The 19,338-nt window shown below is 35.1% G+C and overlaps 1 protein-coding gene across 5 annotated transcripts in view; it reads right to left on the reverse strand.

Annotated features, from left to right (window-relative positions):
• Positions 1-19,338, reverse strand: part of PIK3R4 (phosphoinositide-3-kinase regulatory subunit 4) — a 76,690-nt gene that overhangs the window by 48,409 nt on the left and 8,943 nt on the right. For all 5 annotated transcript variants that reach the window (XM_081801790.1, XM_081801785.1, XM_081801804.1 and 2 more), the window contains exons 3-7: positions 18,247-18,380; positions 15,886-16,468; positions 11,633-11,767; positions 9,516-9,737; positions 102-275 (exon numbers count right to left, since the gene is read on the reverse strand). In XM_081801790.1, the coding sequence (XP_081657916.1) occupies positions 102-275; positions 9,516-9,737; positions 11,633-11,767; positions 15,886-16,468; positions 18,247-18,380 (1,248 nt within the window). The remainder of the gene's footprint in view (positions 1-101; positions 276-9,515; positions 9,738-11,632; positions 11,768-15,885; positions 16,469-18,246; positions 18,381-19,338) is intronic.

Here is a 19,338-nt window from a genome sequence, read left to right on the forward strand (position 1 = left end):
GACTCTATATTGCCTAGAACTTTTACAACGCTCTCTCATTTGTTATTTCCCTTAAGACACCCTTAATTTTCTATTTCTAATTTAAAGAAACAGAAACTTACCAATATCACTGGCAAATTCATAGACGTGGGGTTTTTGCAGCAGCCCTAACTGGCACATACAGGTAAGGGCATTAAGAGCTTTAACAATAACAAATTCCTCAGCATCACTAAGACCTTGCTGCAGCAGGGGTTTGAGAATTGAGGAGCTCTGCCAACCAACATACGCAGCAACACCTGAAAGAGAAGCAATATCACATGATTATTCTATACCTGAAAGTACAAATGCCATTAAGTTAAACAATAAAATTAATCAAAACCCAAATATATTGAGCAACAATCCAGGATAGGCCATCGCACTTCCTACTCAGCACAATATATGAAAAAGATCCATACCAAAGCAAATCACCAAGAAATTCTGGAACACCAAGGGAAAAAAAAAGATCTTACGAACTTAGAGAAAGAAAAATATGTCCCCTAAAAAGGAAAGAGGAACAATGAAAACGATCTTCACAAAATAATCTTTAGCAACAACGGAGGCTAGAACACAACAGAGCAAGACCTCCAAAGTTGTGAAATAAATTTTACACTTAAACTGCCAATAAAATAAGAGAACAAAAAAAGTCATTTTAAAACATACAAAGACTATCCAGGTTAACTTCCCATGCAACCCTACCTAAGAAAGTTTCTTGAGGATGTTCTTCAGCAAAATAAAAAAAAAAAATGCACAATATACAAAAATGACAGATACAACCCAGGAATTCAAGGGGATAAACTGATAATAGCTAGCAAAGATTCAGAAATCAATCAGCCAAATTAGAACAAAAAGCCAATAAATTTCAAAAATGTTATCAAAAAGAAAAATGGAATAGATTACAAGCAATAGGTAAAACTGGTAAGAAAGAAGCTTGATATTACAGACAAGGTAAAGAAGATGTATTACTTTCTTTCGAAAGGAAAACAAAGGAATCTGAAAGCCCAGAACAAACAAAAAATTGTTCAAGAAAATAGTGGTATAAATAAAATAAATTAAAATATGCAATGTCCTTAATAATCTGCAGAAGACAGAAAGAATCCACTGATGACATCCTAAACATTTTCATCAAATGATAAAGGAATCATGGCATTAGAACTGTGGGGAAGCAAATATAGTACACTACTTGTTTCTAAAGTCAATAAAATTTACACATAATCATGTAAATTTTGCTTTGAAATTTCAGAATCAGTCTATACAAGCACAAGACTTTATTATGACTACAGAACAAAATATAAATATTATCAACTATGCAATGCATTTGTTAGTTGAACTGTCAATCAATAATTGGCAGAAAGAACCTACCAACAAGGAAAAAGAGAAAGGGGCACTCATCTCCTTGTAGTCCAGAAGTAGATCAACAAGAAGTAGGTTTAATTATTCAAAGTTATAAAAACAACACACAAAAACTAAAGCACTGAAAATAGTGATCTACATCTCAAAAACAGAGGGGAAGAGGGATCAGGAAATGGTATGAGTTAAAACTTCATGTGGCATAGGGGAGCCTCGGTGGCTCAGTCATTAAGTGTCTGTCTTCAGCTCAGGTTGTGGTCCCAGGGTCCTGGGATCAAGCCCCGCATCAGGCTCCCTGCTCGGCGGGGAGCCTGCTTCTCCCTCTCCCACTCCCCCTGCTTGTGTTCCCTCTCTCCTGTCTCTGTCAAATAAATAAATAAAATCTTAAAAAAAAAAAAAAAAACTTCATGTGGCATAGAAAAAAAGTCAAGAGATTAAAGTCTAAAGTCAATAATTCTTGAAAGTAGTAGAAAAATATTAGAGATATGGCAATAAACACCTGAAGATATCAAACTAAAAACAAAATCCAGAGTAGTTGCTTCTGGAAAATGCAACTATTGCTTTTAATACATTGCAGACTTTGAATAATTTACAAAAGCATATTTCTCCTATAATTGATAAGTAATTACAGAAATTTTTTCTTTAATAAAAGGAAAAATACTACCTAAAATCTCAGCGGATTATATTTAGGAACTTTACAAAGTTAGAAATGTATAATGAGCCAAAATAGCTCAAAATCCTTTGGAAAATAAGATTGACATCTGGGGAGCTTAACCTACCAGATACTAAAGTTGCTTATAAATCTAGAATAATTATGATATAATAAATATAACTATAATAAGAGAATATAAAATTGAGTACAGAAATGAGAAATCAAGGGAATAGAAGAGATACCAAGAAAACTAAAACTGAAAGACACAAGCACGCAACACATAATAACATAAGCTTCATCAATCAATGGGAAAGAAATGAAATGTTTAAATAGTGTCAGGAAAACTGATTATTTTTCTGAGGAAAATCAGATTTCACTTTACACCGCAGACCAAAATAACGATCAATTAAACAGTTAAGTGTGAAAAATAAAGCATTATAAAAAAAAGATGTGCACCCAACAGATTATTAACCTAACAAGTTATTTGAGAAAAGTATTTGCCAATGATTAAAAATTTTAATGTACATTTATAAAAGGCTCAAAACAGGGGCGCCTGGGTGGCTCAGTGGTTAGGCGTCTGCCTTCAGCTCAGGTCGTGATCCCAGGGTCCTGGGATAAAGCCCCACATCGGGCTCCCTGCTCAGCGGGGAGCCTGCTTCTCCCTCTCCCTCTGCCTGCCTCTCTGCCTACTTCTGCTTTCTCTCTATCTCTCTGTCAAATAAATAAATAAAATCTTTAAGAAAAAAAAAAAGGGGCCAAAATAATAAATAAAAAATTCACAGAAGTACGAATGAGTAATCAACATGAGAAATTTTTCACCTCCATAAATAAACACAGAAATATACATCAAAACAAGTTATCATTTTACCATACCAACAGGCAAAGATTATGTGAAGCCTATTCCATGCTGAAGGGTATGCAGTAGGGTCAAACGATGCTGATCAGAATGGAAAATGATACAATGTTTTTTGAAATGCTTATAAAATGCATCAGGAGTTTTAAAAATATATTCATATTCTTTAACCCAATAATTAAAATTTCAGACTTCTATCCTGAGAAAATAATCAGAAGCAAATATTTATATAAAATATTATCTCTATATGAAAGGAAAAAATGAAAATAATTTAAATATCCAAAAGTGATAAATTTGGGTAAAACCATATAATGGACTATCTTCATCTATTAAATTATGGTTTCAAATAAATTTTTTTTAAGATTTCATTTATTTATCTGACAGAGAGAGCACAAGCAGGGGGAGCAGCAGGCAGAGGCAGAGGGAGAAGCAGGCTCCCCGCTGAGCAGGGAGCCTGACGTGGGGCTCGACCTGAGCCAAAGGCAGATCCTTAACCAACTGAGCCACCCAGGCATGCTGGTTTCAAAAAAATTTTAATGACATGAGAAAATGCTTAGAATATGTCACCAGAAAAAGAATTAAAAAATAATAAGATTAAGAAGTAATATAATACATACATAATACTTCTGTGCCCAGCACTACTACATATGTTAGTTCATTTTATCTTCACAACACAACAGATAGGTACTATTATTTTTCTCAAGATTTTATTTGAGAGAGAGAGCACACGCACGCGTGCATGCATAAGCGAGGGGGTGGGGGGGCTCCCCGCTGAGCAGGGAGCGAAGTGGGGCTTGATCCCAGGACTGGGGATCATGACCCAAGCCAAAGGCAGACGCTTAACCGACTAAGCCAACCAGGAGTCCCCAGATAGGTACTAGTGTTATTCCCATTTTACAAATACAGAAACTAAGGAAAAAAGACATTAAATGATTTCCCCATCAACCACAACTAGTAAATGACAAAGCCAGAACATGAATCCAACAGTATGGCTCCAGAATAGAATACCTACTCTTACCAGATACACAATAGTGCCTCATGACATATATGACTAGATGGCAAAAATGGAATGGAAAGAAGAGAGAGTGACCTATAGAATTAAAACACCAAAACATTAACAGACGTCATAAAGGACTGTAAGATTAGAGGTGATTTATTTTCTTCTTGGTTTCTTTATTTTCCAACTTTTCTACAGCAGGGGCGCCTGGGTGGCTCAGTCGTTAAGCATCTGCCTTAGGCTCAGGTCATGATTGGGATCGAGCCCCACATCGGGCTCCCTGCTCTGCGGGAAGCCTGATTCTCCCTCTCCCACTCCCCCTGCCTGTGTTCTTCTCTCGCTGTCTCTCTCTGTCAAATAAATAAATAAAATCTTTAAAAAAAAAAAAATTTTTTTTCTACAGCAAACATATATTACTTTCATAAACAAAATACAAACAATGAAAGTTATTTTAGAATTAAAAACATTAAGGCATGATTCAAAATACACATGAATTGATCAACAGATGGAAGTTCTAAGCACCACCTTTTCCACAAAAAAGAAATAAAAATAAGATTTGAAAGAAGAAAGCAAGAAAGACAAAGATGTGAGAAGCAAAGTATAAGAATAGAGTTAGAGGAGTCTGAGATGAATCAATAAACTAATACAAACAGTGGAAAAAACCATCAACAAAACAAAAAGGCAACTTTCTGAATGGGAAAAAATATTCGCAAATGATATATCCAATAAGGGGTTAATATCCAAAATATATAAAGAACTTATACAACTCAACACCAGAAAGACAGACAATCCAATTACAAAATGGGCAAAGGACCTGAATGTGGAAAAGAGCATCCTTGTGTACTACTGGTGGGCATGTAAATTGATACAGCCACTATGGAAAACAGCATGGAAGTTCCTCAGAAATTTAAAAATAGGAATACCATATTACCCAGCAATTCTACTTCTGGGTATATATCCAAATAAATGAATTCAGGCTCTCAAAGAGACATCTGTACTCCCATTTTCATTACAGCATTATTTACAATAGGCAAGATATGGAAGGGACCTAAGTGTCCATCAATAGATGAAAGGATGGGGGCACCTGGGTGGTTCAGTCATTAAAAGCATCTGCCTTTGGCTCAGGTCATGATCCCAGGGTCCTGGGATCGAGCCCCACATTGGGCTCTCTGCTCAACAGGAAGCCTGATTCTTCCTCTCCACTCCCCCTGCTTGTGTTCCCTCTCTCGCTTTGACTCTCTCTGTCAAATAAATAAATAAAATCTTTAAAAAAAAAACAAAACAGATGAAAGGATGAAGAAGATGTGGTACATATATACAATGGAGTATTACTCAGTCACAAAAGAGTGAAATCTTGCCATTTGTAACAACATGGATGGACCTAGAGGGTATTATGCTAAGTTAAACAAGTCAGGCAAAGACAAATAACATACAACTTCACTTATATATGGTATCTAAAAAACAAAATGAAAAATCAAACAAAACAGAAACAGATTCATAAATACAGAGAACAAACTGGTGGTTGCCAGACGGAAGAGGGGTGAGGAGACGGGTGAAATAGGTGAAGGGGATTAAGAGGGACAAACTTCACTATAAAATAAGTAAGTCATGGAATGTAAAATACAACATAGAATATAAACAATAATATTGCAATAACTTTGGTGACAGTAAGTACACTCACCGTGGTGAGCATTTATAATATATGTAAATGCTGAATCACTGTTGTACACCTGAAACTAATATATTATATATCAATTATACATCAAAAAATTTTTAATTTTTTAACTATGAAAATGTCTGAAAACAGATCAATAACCTCCAATAGTAACAAAGCAAGAACAGCATACAATTTTGAAACGGAGAAAAGGATCCTTTTCTCCAAAACATTATATGGCAGCATTTACAGAAATATCAATACTGTTGCTATATGAGTTTCTTTTCTTTTTTTATTTTTTGGGAAAAAACCAAAGGCAAACCTTTCAGCAGTTACTTTCCTAGATTCTTGGGAACCAAAATCTATACCCTACAGCTTTCTGCAAATATATGAGAAAGTTCAGATACCAGTGAAGCTTTCCAATATGTAGAATAGTTTTTCAATCTTTTAAGCTAACAGACAAGCTGTTACAATCACGTGCAAAATGATACAAAAAAAGGTTAATTGGTAACCATAATAACATGGCTTTGGCATATACTATTTCATAACTGAATTAGAAACAAAAGAGAAGTAACAACTGACACCACAGAAATCCAAAGGATGATAAAACTATAAATAATTATATGCCAACAAATTGGACAAACTAGAAGAAATGGATAAATTCCTAGAAACATACAATCTTCTAAAAGTAATCAAGAAAAAATAGAAAATCTGAACAGGCCAATTACTAGTAATGAAACTGAATCAGTAATCAAAAAACTCCCAAAGACGGGCACTGAGAGGTGGCTCAGTCTGTTAAGTAGCTGACTCTTGGTTTTGGCTCAGACTGTGTCTCAGAGTCCTGGGATTGAGCCCCAAGTTGGGCTCCATGCTCAGCATGGAGTCTGCTTATCCCTCTCCCTGCCCCCCGCCCCTCACCCCCGTTCATGCTCTCTTTCTAAAATAAATCAATAAAATCTTAAAAAAAAAAACAAACACCACCGAAAGAACAAAGTCCAGAACCAGATGGATTCACAAGTGAATTTTACCAACCATTCAAAGAATTAATACCTATTCTCCTCAAATTATTCCAAAAAAAAGAAGAGGAAGGAAAGCCAGCACTACCCTGACACCAAAACCAAAGACACCACAAGAAAAAAAAAAAAAGAAAAAAGAAAACTGTGGGCCAATATCTATGATAAACATACATGCAAAAATCGTCAACAAAATATGAGCAACCCATTCAATGAGCATTTAACAATACATTAAAAAAAATCATTCACCACACATGATCAAGTGGGATTTATTCCAGGGATGCAAGGATGGTTCAGTATTTGCAAATCAATACATCACATTAATAAACCAAAGGATAAAATTATATGGTCACCTCAAGAGATGCAGAAAAAGCCTTTGACAAAATTTAACATCTGTTCATGACAAAAACTCTCAACACAGTGGGTTTAGAGGAAACATACCTCAACATACTAGAGGCCATATATAAAAAACCCATAGCTAACATCATACTCAATGGTGAAAAACTAAGAGCTTTTCCTCTAAGAACAGGAAGAAGACAAGGATGTCCACTCTCACCACTTTTATTCAACAAAGTAATGGAAGTCTAAGGGGCAGCAATTGGACATGAAAAGAAATAAAAGGTATCCAAATTGGTAAGGAATAAGTAAAACTGTCACTATTTGCAGATAACATGATTCTATATACAGTAAGCTCTAAAGACTTCACCAAAACACTATTAAAATAAATAAATTCAGTAAAGTTGCAGGATACAAAATACACAGAAATCTTGCCATTCTACACACTAGTAACAAAGCAGCAGAAAGAGAAAGTAAGAAAACAGTTCTATCTGCAATTGCACCGAAAAGAATAAAATGTGTAGGAATAAATTTAACCATGGAGGTGAAAAACTGGATTTTGGAAACCATAAAACATTGATGAAAGAAACTGGAAGATGATACAAATGGAAAGATACTGTACGCTCATGGGTTGGAAAAATATTGTTAAAATGTCCATACTACCCAAAGCAATCTACAAATTCAATGCAATCCCTATCAAAATGCCAACATTTTACACAAAACCAGAATAATATTAAAATTTGTATAGAATCACAAAAGACCCCAAATAGCCAAAGCAATCTTGAGAAAGAACAAAGCTGGAGCTATCACAATCCCAGATTTCAAGATATACTGCAAACTTGTAGTACAGTATGGTACTGGCACAAAAACAGACACACAAATCAATGAAACAGGATAAAGGGCCCAGAAAAAAATCCACACCTATGTGGTCAATTAACCTATGATAAAGGAGGCAAGCATATACAATGGGAAAAGTCAGTGTCTTCAATAAACAGTGCTGGGAAACCTGGACAGCTACATGCAAAGAATGAAACTGAACCACTTTCTTAAACCATACACCAAAATAAACTCAAAATGGATTAAAGACCTAAATGTAAAACATGAAACCATAAAATTCCAAGAAGAAAACATGGGCAGTAATTTCTTAGACGCAGGCCATAGAAACATGTTCTAGATATGTCACCTCAAGCAAAAGAAACAAAAGCAAAAATAAACAATTGGGACTACACCAAAATCAAAAGCTTCTGCAGTGAAGGAAACCATCAACAAAACTAAAAGGTAACTTACTGAATGGTAGAAAGTATTTGCAAATGATGTATCTTACAAGGAGTTAATATCCACCATGTATAAAGAACTTCTACAACTCAACACCCAAATAAATAATCTGATTAAAAAACTGGGCAGAGGACCTAAACAGACATTTTACCAAAGACAACATGCAGATGGCCAACAGATACATGAAAAGATGTTCAACATCACTAATCATCAGGAAAATGGAAATCAAAACCACAATGATACATCACCTTATACCTGTCAAAATGGCTAGAATCAAAAACACAAGAAACATCAAATGTTGGCGAGGATGTAAAGAAAAAGGAATCCTTGTACCCTGTTGGTGGAAATGTAAATTGGTGTAGCCACCGCAGAGAATGGTATAGAGGTTCCTTAAAAAATTAAGAGAAATACTATATGATCCAGTAATTCCACGACTGGGTATTTACCTAAAAGAAAATAAAAACTCTAATTCGAAAAAATACATGTACCCCTATGTTTATTGCAGCATTATTTACAATAACCAAGACATGGAAACAAGCCAAGTATCCGTCAATAGATGAATGGTAAAGAAGATGTGGTATATCTATACAATGGAGTATTACTCAGCCACAAAAAAAGAATGAGATCTTGCCATTTGCAACAACATGGATGGATCTAGAGGGTATTATGCTAAGTGAAAAAAATCAGAGAAAGACAAATACCATATGATTTCACTTATATGTGGAATCTGAAAAACAAATGAACAAAATAAAAAATTAACACTTTGAAAAAAGTAGAAAAAAACTAATTTTTCACACATTTTCCGTTTACACAAAGCATAGCCTGCAAGCTTTAATTTTCTGCCTAATTAAATTGATTTTCATTCACACTTGTAGCTTAACTGTTATTTTCTGATTGTAAGTTACTTTCTGATGCATGTTTACTATAAAAAAATTTGACAAATATCAAAAACATAAATAATCACCTACAATCCCAGCCCCAGAGATAATCACTATATAAATCTTAGTATATTCCAGACTTCTTTATAAACATATTTGTTATATTACCTTATAGTACCAATACTTTGGTCACTTTAATAGTATTTCATGGTACTTTCCCAGGTCATTAAATATTCTTTTAAAACATTGTTTTTAATGACCACATGATATTCCTTCATATGAATGAATCACAATTTAATTAACCAATCCCTTGATTAGCTAAGATATTTTTATCATCCAAAAGCAGCATAAAGACAGAAACACTAGGAGCTCATTTCATTATTAATGAAATTGGTAGTCTTGTCACCTATCTTTCAGACCTCACAGAAGTACTATTTGAGAGAACAATTCAAAATCTTAAAGATGTATTTTAAAACAAATGGTAAAACATACCAACTATACTATCAAAAAAAGCTCCACGAAGATGCCAATCATTCTTATCATTTAGGAAAGTGATCATGTGGGACAATAAAACATCATTGGCTTTCTGACGTCCAAAGAATACGCACAGCCGTGTTATTCCATTTTCCATCAAGGTTTGTTTCACAATATTTTCAGGGTCACTTAGCAAAGTGACAACTTTCTGTTGGACCATTTCATGTAAGGCTTGCAGCTCTAAAAAAATAAAATAAAATAAAATAAAGATAGGATCAGTTTTTTCCCCCAAGATATAGACGTAGGCTTCTTTCTTACTCCTTGGAGGAAAAAGAACAATTAGAGAAGCCACTATAAAAAGTCTATAAACCACTAAATTTTTCCACTGTTCAAAGCTCTGAAGGATAGATGAGAAACCAAAATATAAACTGAAGAACAGGGGCACCTGGGTGGCTCAGTCGTTAAGCATCTGCCTTCGGCTCAGGTCATGATCCCAGGGTTCTGGGATCGAGCCCCGCATCGGGTTCCCTGCTCTGCGGGAGGCCTGCTTCTCCCTCTCCCACTCCCCCTGCTTGTGTTCCCTCTCTCGCTGTGTCTCTCTCCATCAAGTAAATAAATAAAATCTTAAAAAAAACTGAAGAACAACACCCTGATAAGCATATGCCACAAGCATGGTTACCAACTCATTAATTAAACAGATCTGTTTCTGAGGCTCAAGGAGAAAAACTATGGGATAATACCAAAATGATCATACTGCCACCAATAAAATCAACTTGATCAAGGACTTAAAATACTAGACTTGTTAAGGATATAAACTGATGGTACAATTTAATACTTTTAGAAAGCATTTTTAAGGTCAGTTTATTAAATTTTTAGAAAGCAGAAAATATACTGCAAATCCTGTCAAGGCTTTACATGATAAGGCCACCACCTTCTTCTCTGACTTTATCTCCTACACGCCCTCCTTTTTTCCTTTCCCTTCTAAAAATGTAAGCTCAACAGGAGGATCTTTTCTGTCTTATTCACCACTATATTTCTAGTGCTTAGAGCAGGCACATAATTGCTTAATGTGGAGCTTATGTTTAACAATTATCTGTTGGCTTAATGAATGAGGGCAGAGGCCACTCCTGGTGCAGCCACTTTCAAGAGAAAAGGTGGTCTGATATGCAAAATACTATCTTCGCATTAAGACAAACTTTAGATTAACTCCAAAAAAGGTTTAACACCTAACTTCATTATCTATAAACATCCAATTACATGGTTATAGAATGTAGGACAGTATCATTTTCTAAGTAATTCCATGAAAAAAGCGAGGATTTCCTTTCTGATACATTCTTCTATAAGTTCAAAATTATTCCACTGTCTTCAACTGCAGAGAATATATGCTAAATATGATGCCCTTCTAATAAGTAATAAAGCCATTACTGTTGTGTATAGCATAAAAATCTAAAACTAGATTTCTCTAGTTTTCCTGAACTAGAAATATCCTAGAACAGATCTAAGTGTATTATTTTTACTTCTAAATCTTTAACTCAATAAACATTAATTAAAAGCCTGCTAAGAGTTGTTTGTATGTAAAGAAACTTAAGACAGAAACTTTGACCTCAAAGAGTTTACCATCACATCTGTTCATTTAAAGCAAAAGGTGTGGGGTTTGATCCATAAATCACAGACAGTACAACATAAACACAGTTTATGATTGAGGATACTCAAACTATACTCACATAAGGAGAAAAGGCTTAGATGCTTTAGCTATGATGTTGTCAATGTTTTTTTCTTTCATCTTGTAAGAATTATACAATTCAGCTAGCTTTACTATTGACACAAATCAATTGTGGCTGAAAAACAACTGAACTTAGAATCTGTGGCAACAAGCTAATCATTTTCTGGTTAGGTAACAGTGTATCTGGTATACAGTGTATACAGAGTAGAGAGAACAATGAAACACCAGGTACCTTTCCTATATATATACATATATATATATACACATATATATACATATATAGGAAACACACACCATATATATATATGGTATTCTTTCATCTTACATGAAAATTATAATGATAGTTTCCTTCAAGTCCACATTAGTAATTCATTCCAAATAATAAGAAATCTGGAAGAGAAAATCATATTACCTGTGTCATAATTGCCATTGGGATGCGTAACTTCATCTATTTCTTCACTATTTGGGTCATTTTCCATATTGAGATTTTTTAACTGTACTAATTCCAGGAATCTCAAAGCTGTTTCAGCCAGCAGAGCTATGTTTTCTACAAAAAAAGGGAAAATTTATTATTATAATCTTAAATCCTTGTAATGTTTATAACTTTCCCCTCCTGTCTTTATACATATAAATAATAATCTTAAAACTAAGGAGGAAAAGTAGGACTTTTCGATTTAGCATTTAACCTAATCAGATTTTTGGTAACTAATCTCATAATCTACAACTAACAGTTTTTTAAATATTTTATCTATTTATGAGAGGGAGAGCACAAGTGGGTGATGAGCAGAGGGAGAAGCTGATTCCCCACTGAGCATGAAGCAGGATGTGGGGGTTCGATCCCAGGACTCTGGGATCACGACCTGAGCCAAAGGCAGACACTTAACCAACTGAGCCACCCAAACGCCCCTACAACTAACAGTTTTAATAATGAAACATAAACTTGTTAAAAATACAAAAATGTACAGCATAAACACTACAGTTAACTCTGCTATAATGACATATATGAAAGTTAAGAGAGCAAATTCTAAGAGTTCTCATCACAAAGAAAAAAACTTTTTTCTGTTTTTGCTTCTTTTCATTGTACCTATATGAGAGGATGGAAGCCAACTAAACTTGTGGTAATCATTTTAGAATATATGTAAGTCAAACCATTATACTTTACACCTTAAACTTATACAGTAATATAGGTCAATTATATCTCAATAAGACTGGGGAAAAAATACAAAATATCCCAAAATATAGCATTCAAATCTACTGAGGGAAAAGCTTAATCCTTCTAGAGAGACCTACAAACAGTATCTTAACAGGTGAGAGATATACATTAGACTAACAGAGAAACATTCACATTAAAATAACAGGCTGAGATGCCTGGGTGGCTCTGTCAGTAGGGCGTCTGCCTTCGGCTCAGGTCATGATCCCAGGGTCCTAGGATCAAGTCCCGCATCAGGCTCCTTGCTCAGCAGGGAGCCTGCATCTCCCTCTGCCCGCCTCTCTCTCTCACTCTCTCTCTGACAAATAAATAAAATCTTTAAAAAAATAAATAAATAAAATAACAGGCTAAGCTGGGCTTCAGAATCACAGACCCGTCTCAAATCTCAGCCCCTGACACTTACTAGGTGGCTGCTTAACATATGAGTATGTTTCACACATACATAAGTCACATCTACCTCAAAGAGCTATTACTAAACTGAATCAACCATTATTAGATTGCTTTCCTTGTGATACTCTGAATTTCTTAATGAACCAAAGTATTGCCATGTTTCTGCAGTTGTATTTTCTCCTTTCTCTAAGGAGAAGTCTCTAAGACTGTCTGATATTCCTTACCACTGTGAAAATATCTAATTTCTGCTGTCACATTTGCTATCAGATCTGCTTACACTTTCTTCTCCCCTCCATTTTTTATTTATGCCTGTATCTCTATCCTTCTTTCCCTCCCATTTCTGTGCATCTTAACATATGACCGTACCAGGAGAAGACTGCACTCTTTTCCTTAGCAATAAACAGCACTGAACATAGAGCTTAATTAACTACCTTAATCAATTCTCAGACTCACTTTTTCCTTAATTTTTAACACCACTACAATTGAGGTGCATCTCACAAGAGTTGAGATTGCTGAGACTATCAAATGTAGTGATTACTTTTATCTTGGAGTCCCACCCCCTCCGAACCCCCAACAGGTTCAACATTGTTCTGAAGAACAAAAATTTACCTCTAAGTACCCAAAGGATCACTACATTTAATTTGGAGTGAGACTAATGTTTACAAGTATGTTCTGACTTAGTGTCTTTAGGTCTTTATGAAGTTTCTCTGAACAGATATGCTAGTTTGAATATCATCTGTAGGATACAAGTCTATTGCCATTCAAAAAGATGAATTTTGCTGGATAATTTGGTGTTGAAAGGTTAGCCTATTACCAGATTTTAAGGTCCTTTTAGTTACTATAGTGCGTACTGTACGTGAATACCTGTAATGCAAGCTCACCCTAAAGATGGGAGAGTTTGGGCCATCCTCTGATAATAAGTCAAATTCTAGATGAATGTCCCCACTTTAATGGATGTATCTTTATTAGGAAAAGTCTCTTACTTTCCTGGGCACTTCTAAAATCTGAGTAGATCTATGCCTCTTTCCCCATTTAAGTTCATACACCACAACACACTTGAAAGTTTACACAAGATACAAATCTATACCACCTCTGAGTCTAAAAAGAATACTGTAAAAGACATTTAAAAATTGATTTTAAACTTTTAGAATTACTGACGTGTGTGGTTTAATTATACTTAACCATAAAAGTTCAAATAGACTTCCGGCTCTACTGAAAAAAAGACAGCTTTATCATGCACTAAGCCACGATGAAGGGACACTGCAAGGTACCAGCACTGACCCTGGGTTACCATAGACTCTCACCATAAAGACCCAGAAGACCAAAGAAAAGAAGAGTTGCTTCAGAGTCAAGGTATAGACAACAGCTCTGAGAACTGAGAAAGAGTGAGACCAGATACATTTAGGTCATATTGTTTAGCCTCTCCCATTCCCAATTTCCTCACTTGTAAAATGAACGTAATATAACATCTATTGCTCAAGGTTGTTGCAAGGACTGGTTGCAAAAGATATATAGATCTTAGAATCCATGTATCTTAGAATCTGAAATCTATCTTAAAATTTATATATCTCTTGCAACAAATCCTTGCAACCTTGAGCAGCAGATGCTCTGACACAGGTTTTTCAATAAATAGTAGTTATTATTTTTCTGCTATCCCTATTAGTAATTGACTGTCACAATGTTAATATAGCACCTACACATCAGAACCTTACCCATTTAACACAACTGAGAACAAACTAAGACCAACAGTAGGTAATAAAACTCTAAAGAAAGATACAGCTTGTTTTTAAAACCTATAAACTTTTATTGATTTTTCTGGTTTAATTATGTTTGCCAAGTGAATTATAAATATGCTATGCTACAAATTATAAACTCAAATGTACCTTTCTTAAAGAAATCCTGAATTTTCTAGGCCTGACATGTATACCTATACAGTTACGGAAACCAGAAACCATAAATAATAGGCAATGGATAAATATAAATAAAAATATACGTATAGGGGAAAATAAAAAACCCAACAACCACCACTTTGTGGGTGTACCTAGAGATAAGGCCAGAGTCCAAAAACCATTTTTCATATGTTCCATTAAAATGACAGGCAAATAGTAAATTTAATAAACCTAGCAAGTACCTTTCAAAAAAGTGACAATATCATCACCACACTTTATGTACTATTTACAAAGACCAAAACAGAATCTGTGATTTCCAGATTATATTAAAAATAAATTATGAATTGTGTTAATGTTTCAGTGACATCTTCCATGCAAAAATTAGTATGCAGAATTAATTTGGGGAGCTAAGAACATGAATTTTATGAGTAAGAATTACAAATAAAACAGGTGGATGTGTTATAACCTCATCTCAAAGAAGCCACACACCTTAAGCACTACAGTAACTAAAAGGACCTTAAAATCTGGTAATAGGCTAACCTTTCAACACCAAATTATCCAGCAAAATTCATCTTTTTGAATGGCAATAGACTTGTATCCTACAGGTGATATTCAAACTAGCATATCTGTTTAGAGAAACTTCATAAAGACCTAAAGACACTAAGTCAGAACATACTTGTAAACATTAGTCTCACTCCAAATTAAATGTAGTATACCAAGTAAAATCATAGAATTCTATATTACATATTTTTCACTTTATAATTCTGATCACTTCAAAAATGAGTACAATCAAAAGTTGAGTCCCAGGAACAGATTAGCTACAAAAATTATTAAAATGTACACAAATAGTTCAAGGACTATAATTCACTCTTGGAATTCCCAAATAAGAGAAACAAGAGGTATTATAGTCACTAACTTCAAAAATATGAGCAGCTAGGGGCACCTGGGTGGCTCAGTTGGTTAAGTGACTGCCTTCGGCTCAGGTCATGATCCCAGGGTCCTGGGATCAAGCCCCACATCAGGCTCCCTGCTTGGCCGGAAGCCTGCTTCTGCCTCTCCCACTCCCCCTGCTTGTGTTCCCTCTCACACTGTCTCTCTCTCTGTCAATTAAATAAATAAAATCTTAAAAAAAAAAAAAAAAAATGAGCAGCTATTACTTGGACAATAAACTCTCACCAGCATAGGCTAGTCTAACAATAGTAGCATCATCTTGGGCTAAGTGGGCTATGCCTGGCAGAATATATTCCGGATAGATATTGACATCATTGCGAGGAACCTCTTTGACAAGAGCAAGAACTTTGGTCAACGTCCTCAAGGCCTCAGCCCTCACTCTAGGAACAGAGTCATTGCTGAAATGCAAAAGATATGGAGTAATACGATCCAAAAGAATTTCTACACTTAATCTTGGGGCCAAATGCAAAATAAGTTCCAAAGCAGCAAGTTTGGAATCACAGTATTTAAGGGTCTGCAGACAGGACGTTATAACAGACACCAAGATAACCAGCCCATTTTCCTTAGGCTCTCCTTCTGCTTTTTCTGGCAGATCATGTCCACAAAGATTGTGAATTATGTTGGCCAAATCCTTCCGTATAACCAGAATGCGCTCATCTGCAGAAAGAAATGTTTCCTTGGCAAACTGGGCCATGTAGGGCTGAAGGAATGTGTAAAATATTTCAGGAAAGGCATTGCCACGCTGCTGCTTTAGGTAATCTTCTGCCCCTAAACGTTTATCTGGCTCACGATGAATCATCTGAGTTACCTACACCAAGGGGAGAAAAGGAGTAAAAAATAGATTTGAGAACAGCAGATTAAATCAGATGAAAGCTACAAGGGCAACTTAAACATGACATAAAGAATTTCTGAGGTAACTCTGACTCTTCTCAATCTTTGCCTTTCAAACTACTTTCAGAACCGGACTACAAGTAATATGTGACTCTACTACTATCCTACAGAGCAACAAGGAATTATATAGTAATGTATTACAGATGGCCCAGACACAAAGGGAGATATACCCTGTTCAGCATTCCCATTTATTAAGACAGGGGAGTAATACATTGCTGCCCACAACTCAAGGATTCTTAAACATTTTTGAGTGGGGTAATACCACTGAGAATTTGAGGAAAACAATGGGATTTTCTCCAGAACAAAACTGTATACACATTTTTACATATAAAATTACACACGATTCTGAAAAGAATCAGAGAACCACTATAATTTATTTACATATCTCAGTTATGATTTAGAGTCTTAATACCCCAAGTCCAAGGGACTACATGGTTTAAGTGTAGTTCTAGGATCTAGTCAAAAAGGGAATCAGTGGTTTAAACTTCTCAAGTGTATAAGAGATGTTAAATCCTACAAACCCTAGAAATGATATACCTAATTTGAATTTATCATCTTTTCTGACATCTTAGGGAAATAATTTTCTTTCAATATACAGAGCACAGCTTAATTTTTCCTAGATCTTCAGTGAATCAGTCATTATTTAAGTACTTAAAATATCATAAAAATATATCTAGTTAGAGCTTTCTGTGTATATTCTAAATAGGCACCTAGCATTGAACTTGCAAGGAATCAAATGAATTATAAATATCAGGAAAAGTGACTTAAATAGAATTCCTTTTACATTCAGATTAAGCCTTAAAGATTCGTCAGATTCACTCCTTTCATAGTTAAGAAAATGCAGGCCCAAACTCATGAAGTCACTTAGCCAATGTAACATGACAGATGAGTGCCATACCCAAAGACAGAACAGCCAGGTATACCAACTCCTAATCCAGTGCACGGTTCACTGAACATGAGCTAAACTGGCTTCCTCTAAAACATCTTATTTTTTAATACTTGCCATTTGTAAGAGAAATTAAAACAGAATATTTTAATATACTATAACTTTCTATGACTGAGAGTCATCATCATTATAAGCCATCAGTTACTGTATTGATGGACTTAATAAAGATCCCCTCAAACAGTAAGGTGGATATATGGCTTATGTGACCTCCCACAGAATTCTTTATATCTGTTCTGCTATACTAATTAGTGATTCTATAGCCTTCCTTTCCAGAACAGCCTCAAGAGAGACATACCAAGCTAGGTGTTTCTATATGAAATGGCCCTATACTACTGTATTATATTCAAGTTAATGTTTCCTGTCTCTTTCGTTTTAGATATATGTCTTCATTTCTTACTAGCAAGCTCTATCCTGGACAACATCTCTAACCCTCAGGCACCTCTTTACTTCCTCCCAAATCTATCCAAAGCAGAGCTGAAGACGTGCGTGTGTGTGTGTGTGTGTGTGTGTGTAACATTATGCATGGTTTATATACATATAAAATTTAGTCAAATGAGCTCTGTGCCTGAAAAGAGGTAAAGTATTATACACTTCTCCCTAACAAAGTAAATAAAAATAGGCTGTTCGTAATTGTCTATGGGGCTTTATTGCTTTGTTCCAAATTCATAAAATTCCAGAGAGCTGTCTAATGCAAAAGTGAGAACACAATTCTATTAAAACCTAGTGGAGAATACTTGTAGCATAGTTACCAATTCTCTGATACTGCGATCTTCAATTTTATTTAGCACTTGTTCCGGGAAAAACTGTCCATTTCTATAGGCCAGAAGTTGAGAGAGATCAAACAGTGGTACACCTTCTGTAAAAAGCTCAGCTATAACACAACCTGGAAAATAACAGATATAAATCCATTAAAAATGCAATACAAGGTATCTTTAATACAGATCAAGAATTCAGAGAATTTGCAAAACTCAAAATGAAAATCCCTAAGTAAACTGAATTAAAAATTTTAACACAACGTACAACTACGATCAAGCAAGACAGGAAAATGTCTATTGCCTTATCATCAGTTTCAGTGTAAAGTCAAAAGAAGCCCAGTGAGTCCCGCATCGGGCTCCCTGCTCAGCAGGGAGTCTGCTTCTCCCTCTGACCCTCCCCCCTCTCATGCTCTCTCTCTATCTCATTCTCTCTCAAATAAATAATAATAATAATAATAAAAAAAGAAGCCCAGTGAATATTTCTCCATCTTAAAAAAGAAAAATCAAATGAAATTACTTCCTAGTTCTCAAATTTAAAATGAATGTTTGTATATAATATATACATACATATATTTACAGACAGATTACAAGTCACAAGAAATAATGATTTTTTTTTAAATATGGACTTATTCTAGACATTAAGTTCATAAGGAACTGAGAATTCATATCTGACAACTCATTTATTCACCATCAAACAAAAAGTTATTAGGTGTCTACTATACACTAGACACTAGCAGTGCATATAATAGATAAAATCCTTGCCCTCATGAAGCTTTCATTCTAGGAAGACAGATAAAATAAACCAGTGAACAAACGTGAGGAGTGTTACAAAGTACAGGTATAAGACTAGAAAGGGAAGGAAAGATAGCCCAATCATTATGCACTTACATAATCTTCAAACAAGGAATAAAAAAAATCTATCCACATTCCAAAAAGGACAAACCAGTTTCACTGAATCATTATATGACCTGCATTTCACAAGTCTTTTTTTTCCTAAGACAGAAAGAGAAAGAGTGTAGGTGCATGTGGGATTGGGGGAGGGGGGGGCGGACAGTGGCAGAGGGAAAGAATCTTAAGCAGGCTCCA

The sequence above is a fragment of the Leptonychotes weddellii genome, chromosome 1 (genome assembly GCF_054177405.1).
Source record: "Leptonychotes weddellii isolate Sample4059 chromosome 1, ASM5417740v2, whole genome shotgun sequence".
NCBI classification, from domain to species: Eukaryota; Metazoa; Chordata; class Mammalia; order Carnivora; family Phocidae; genus Leptonychotes; species Leptonychotes weddellii.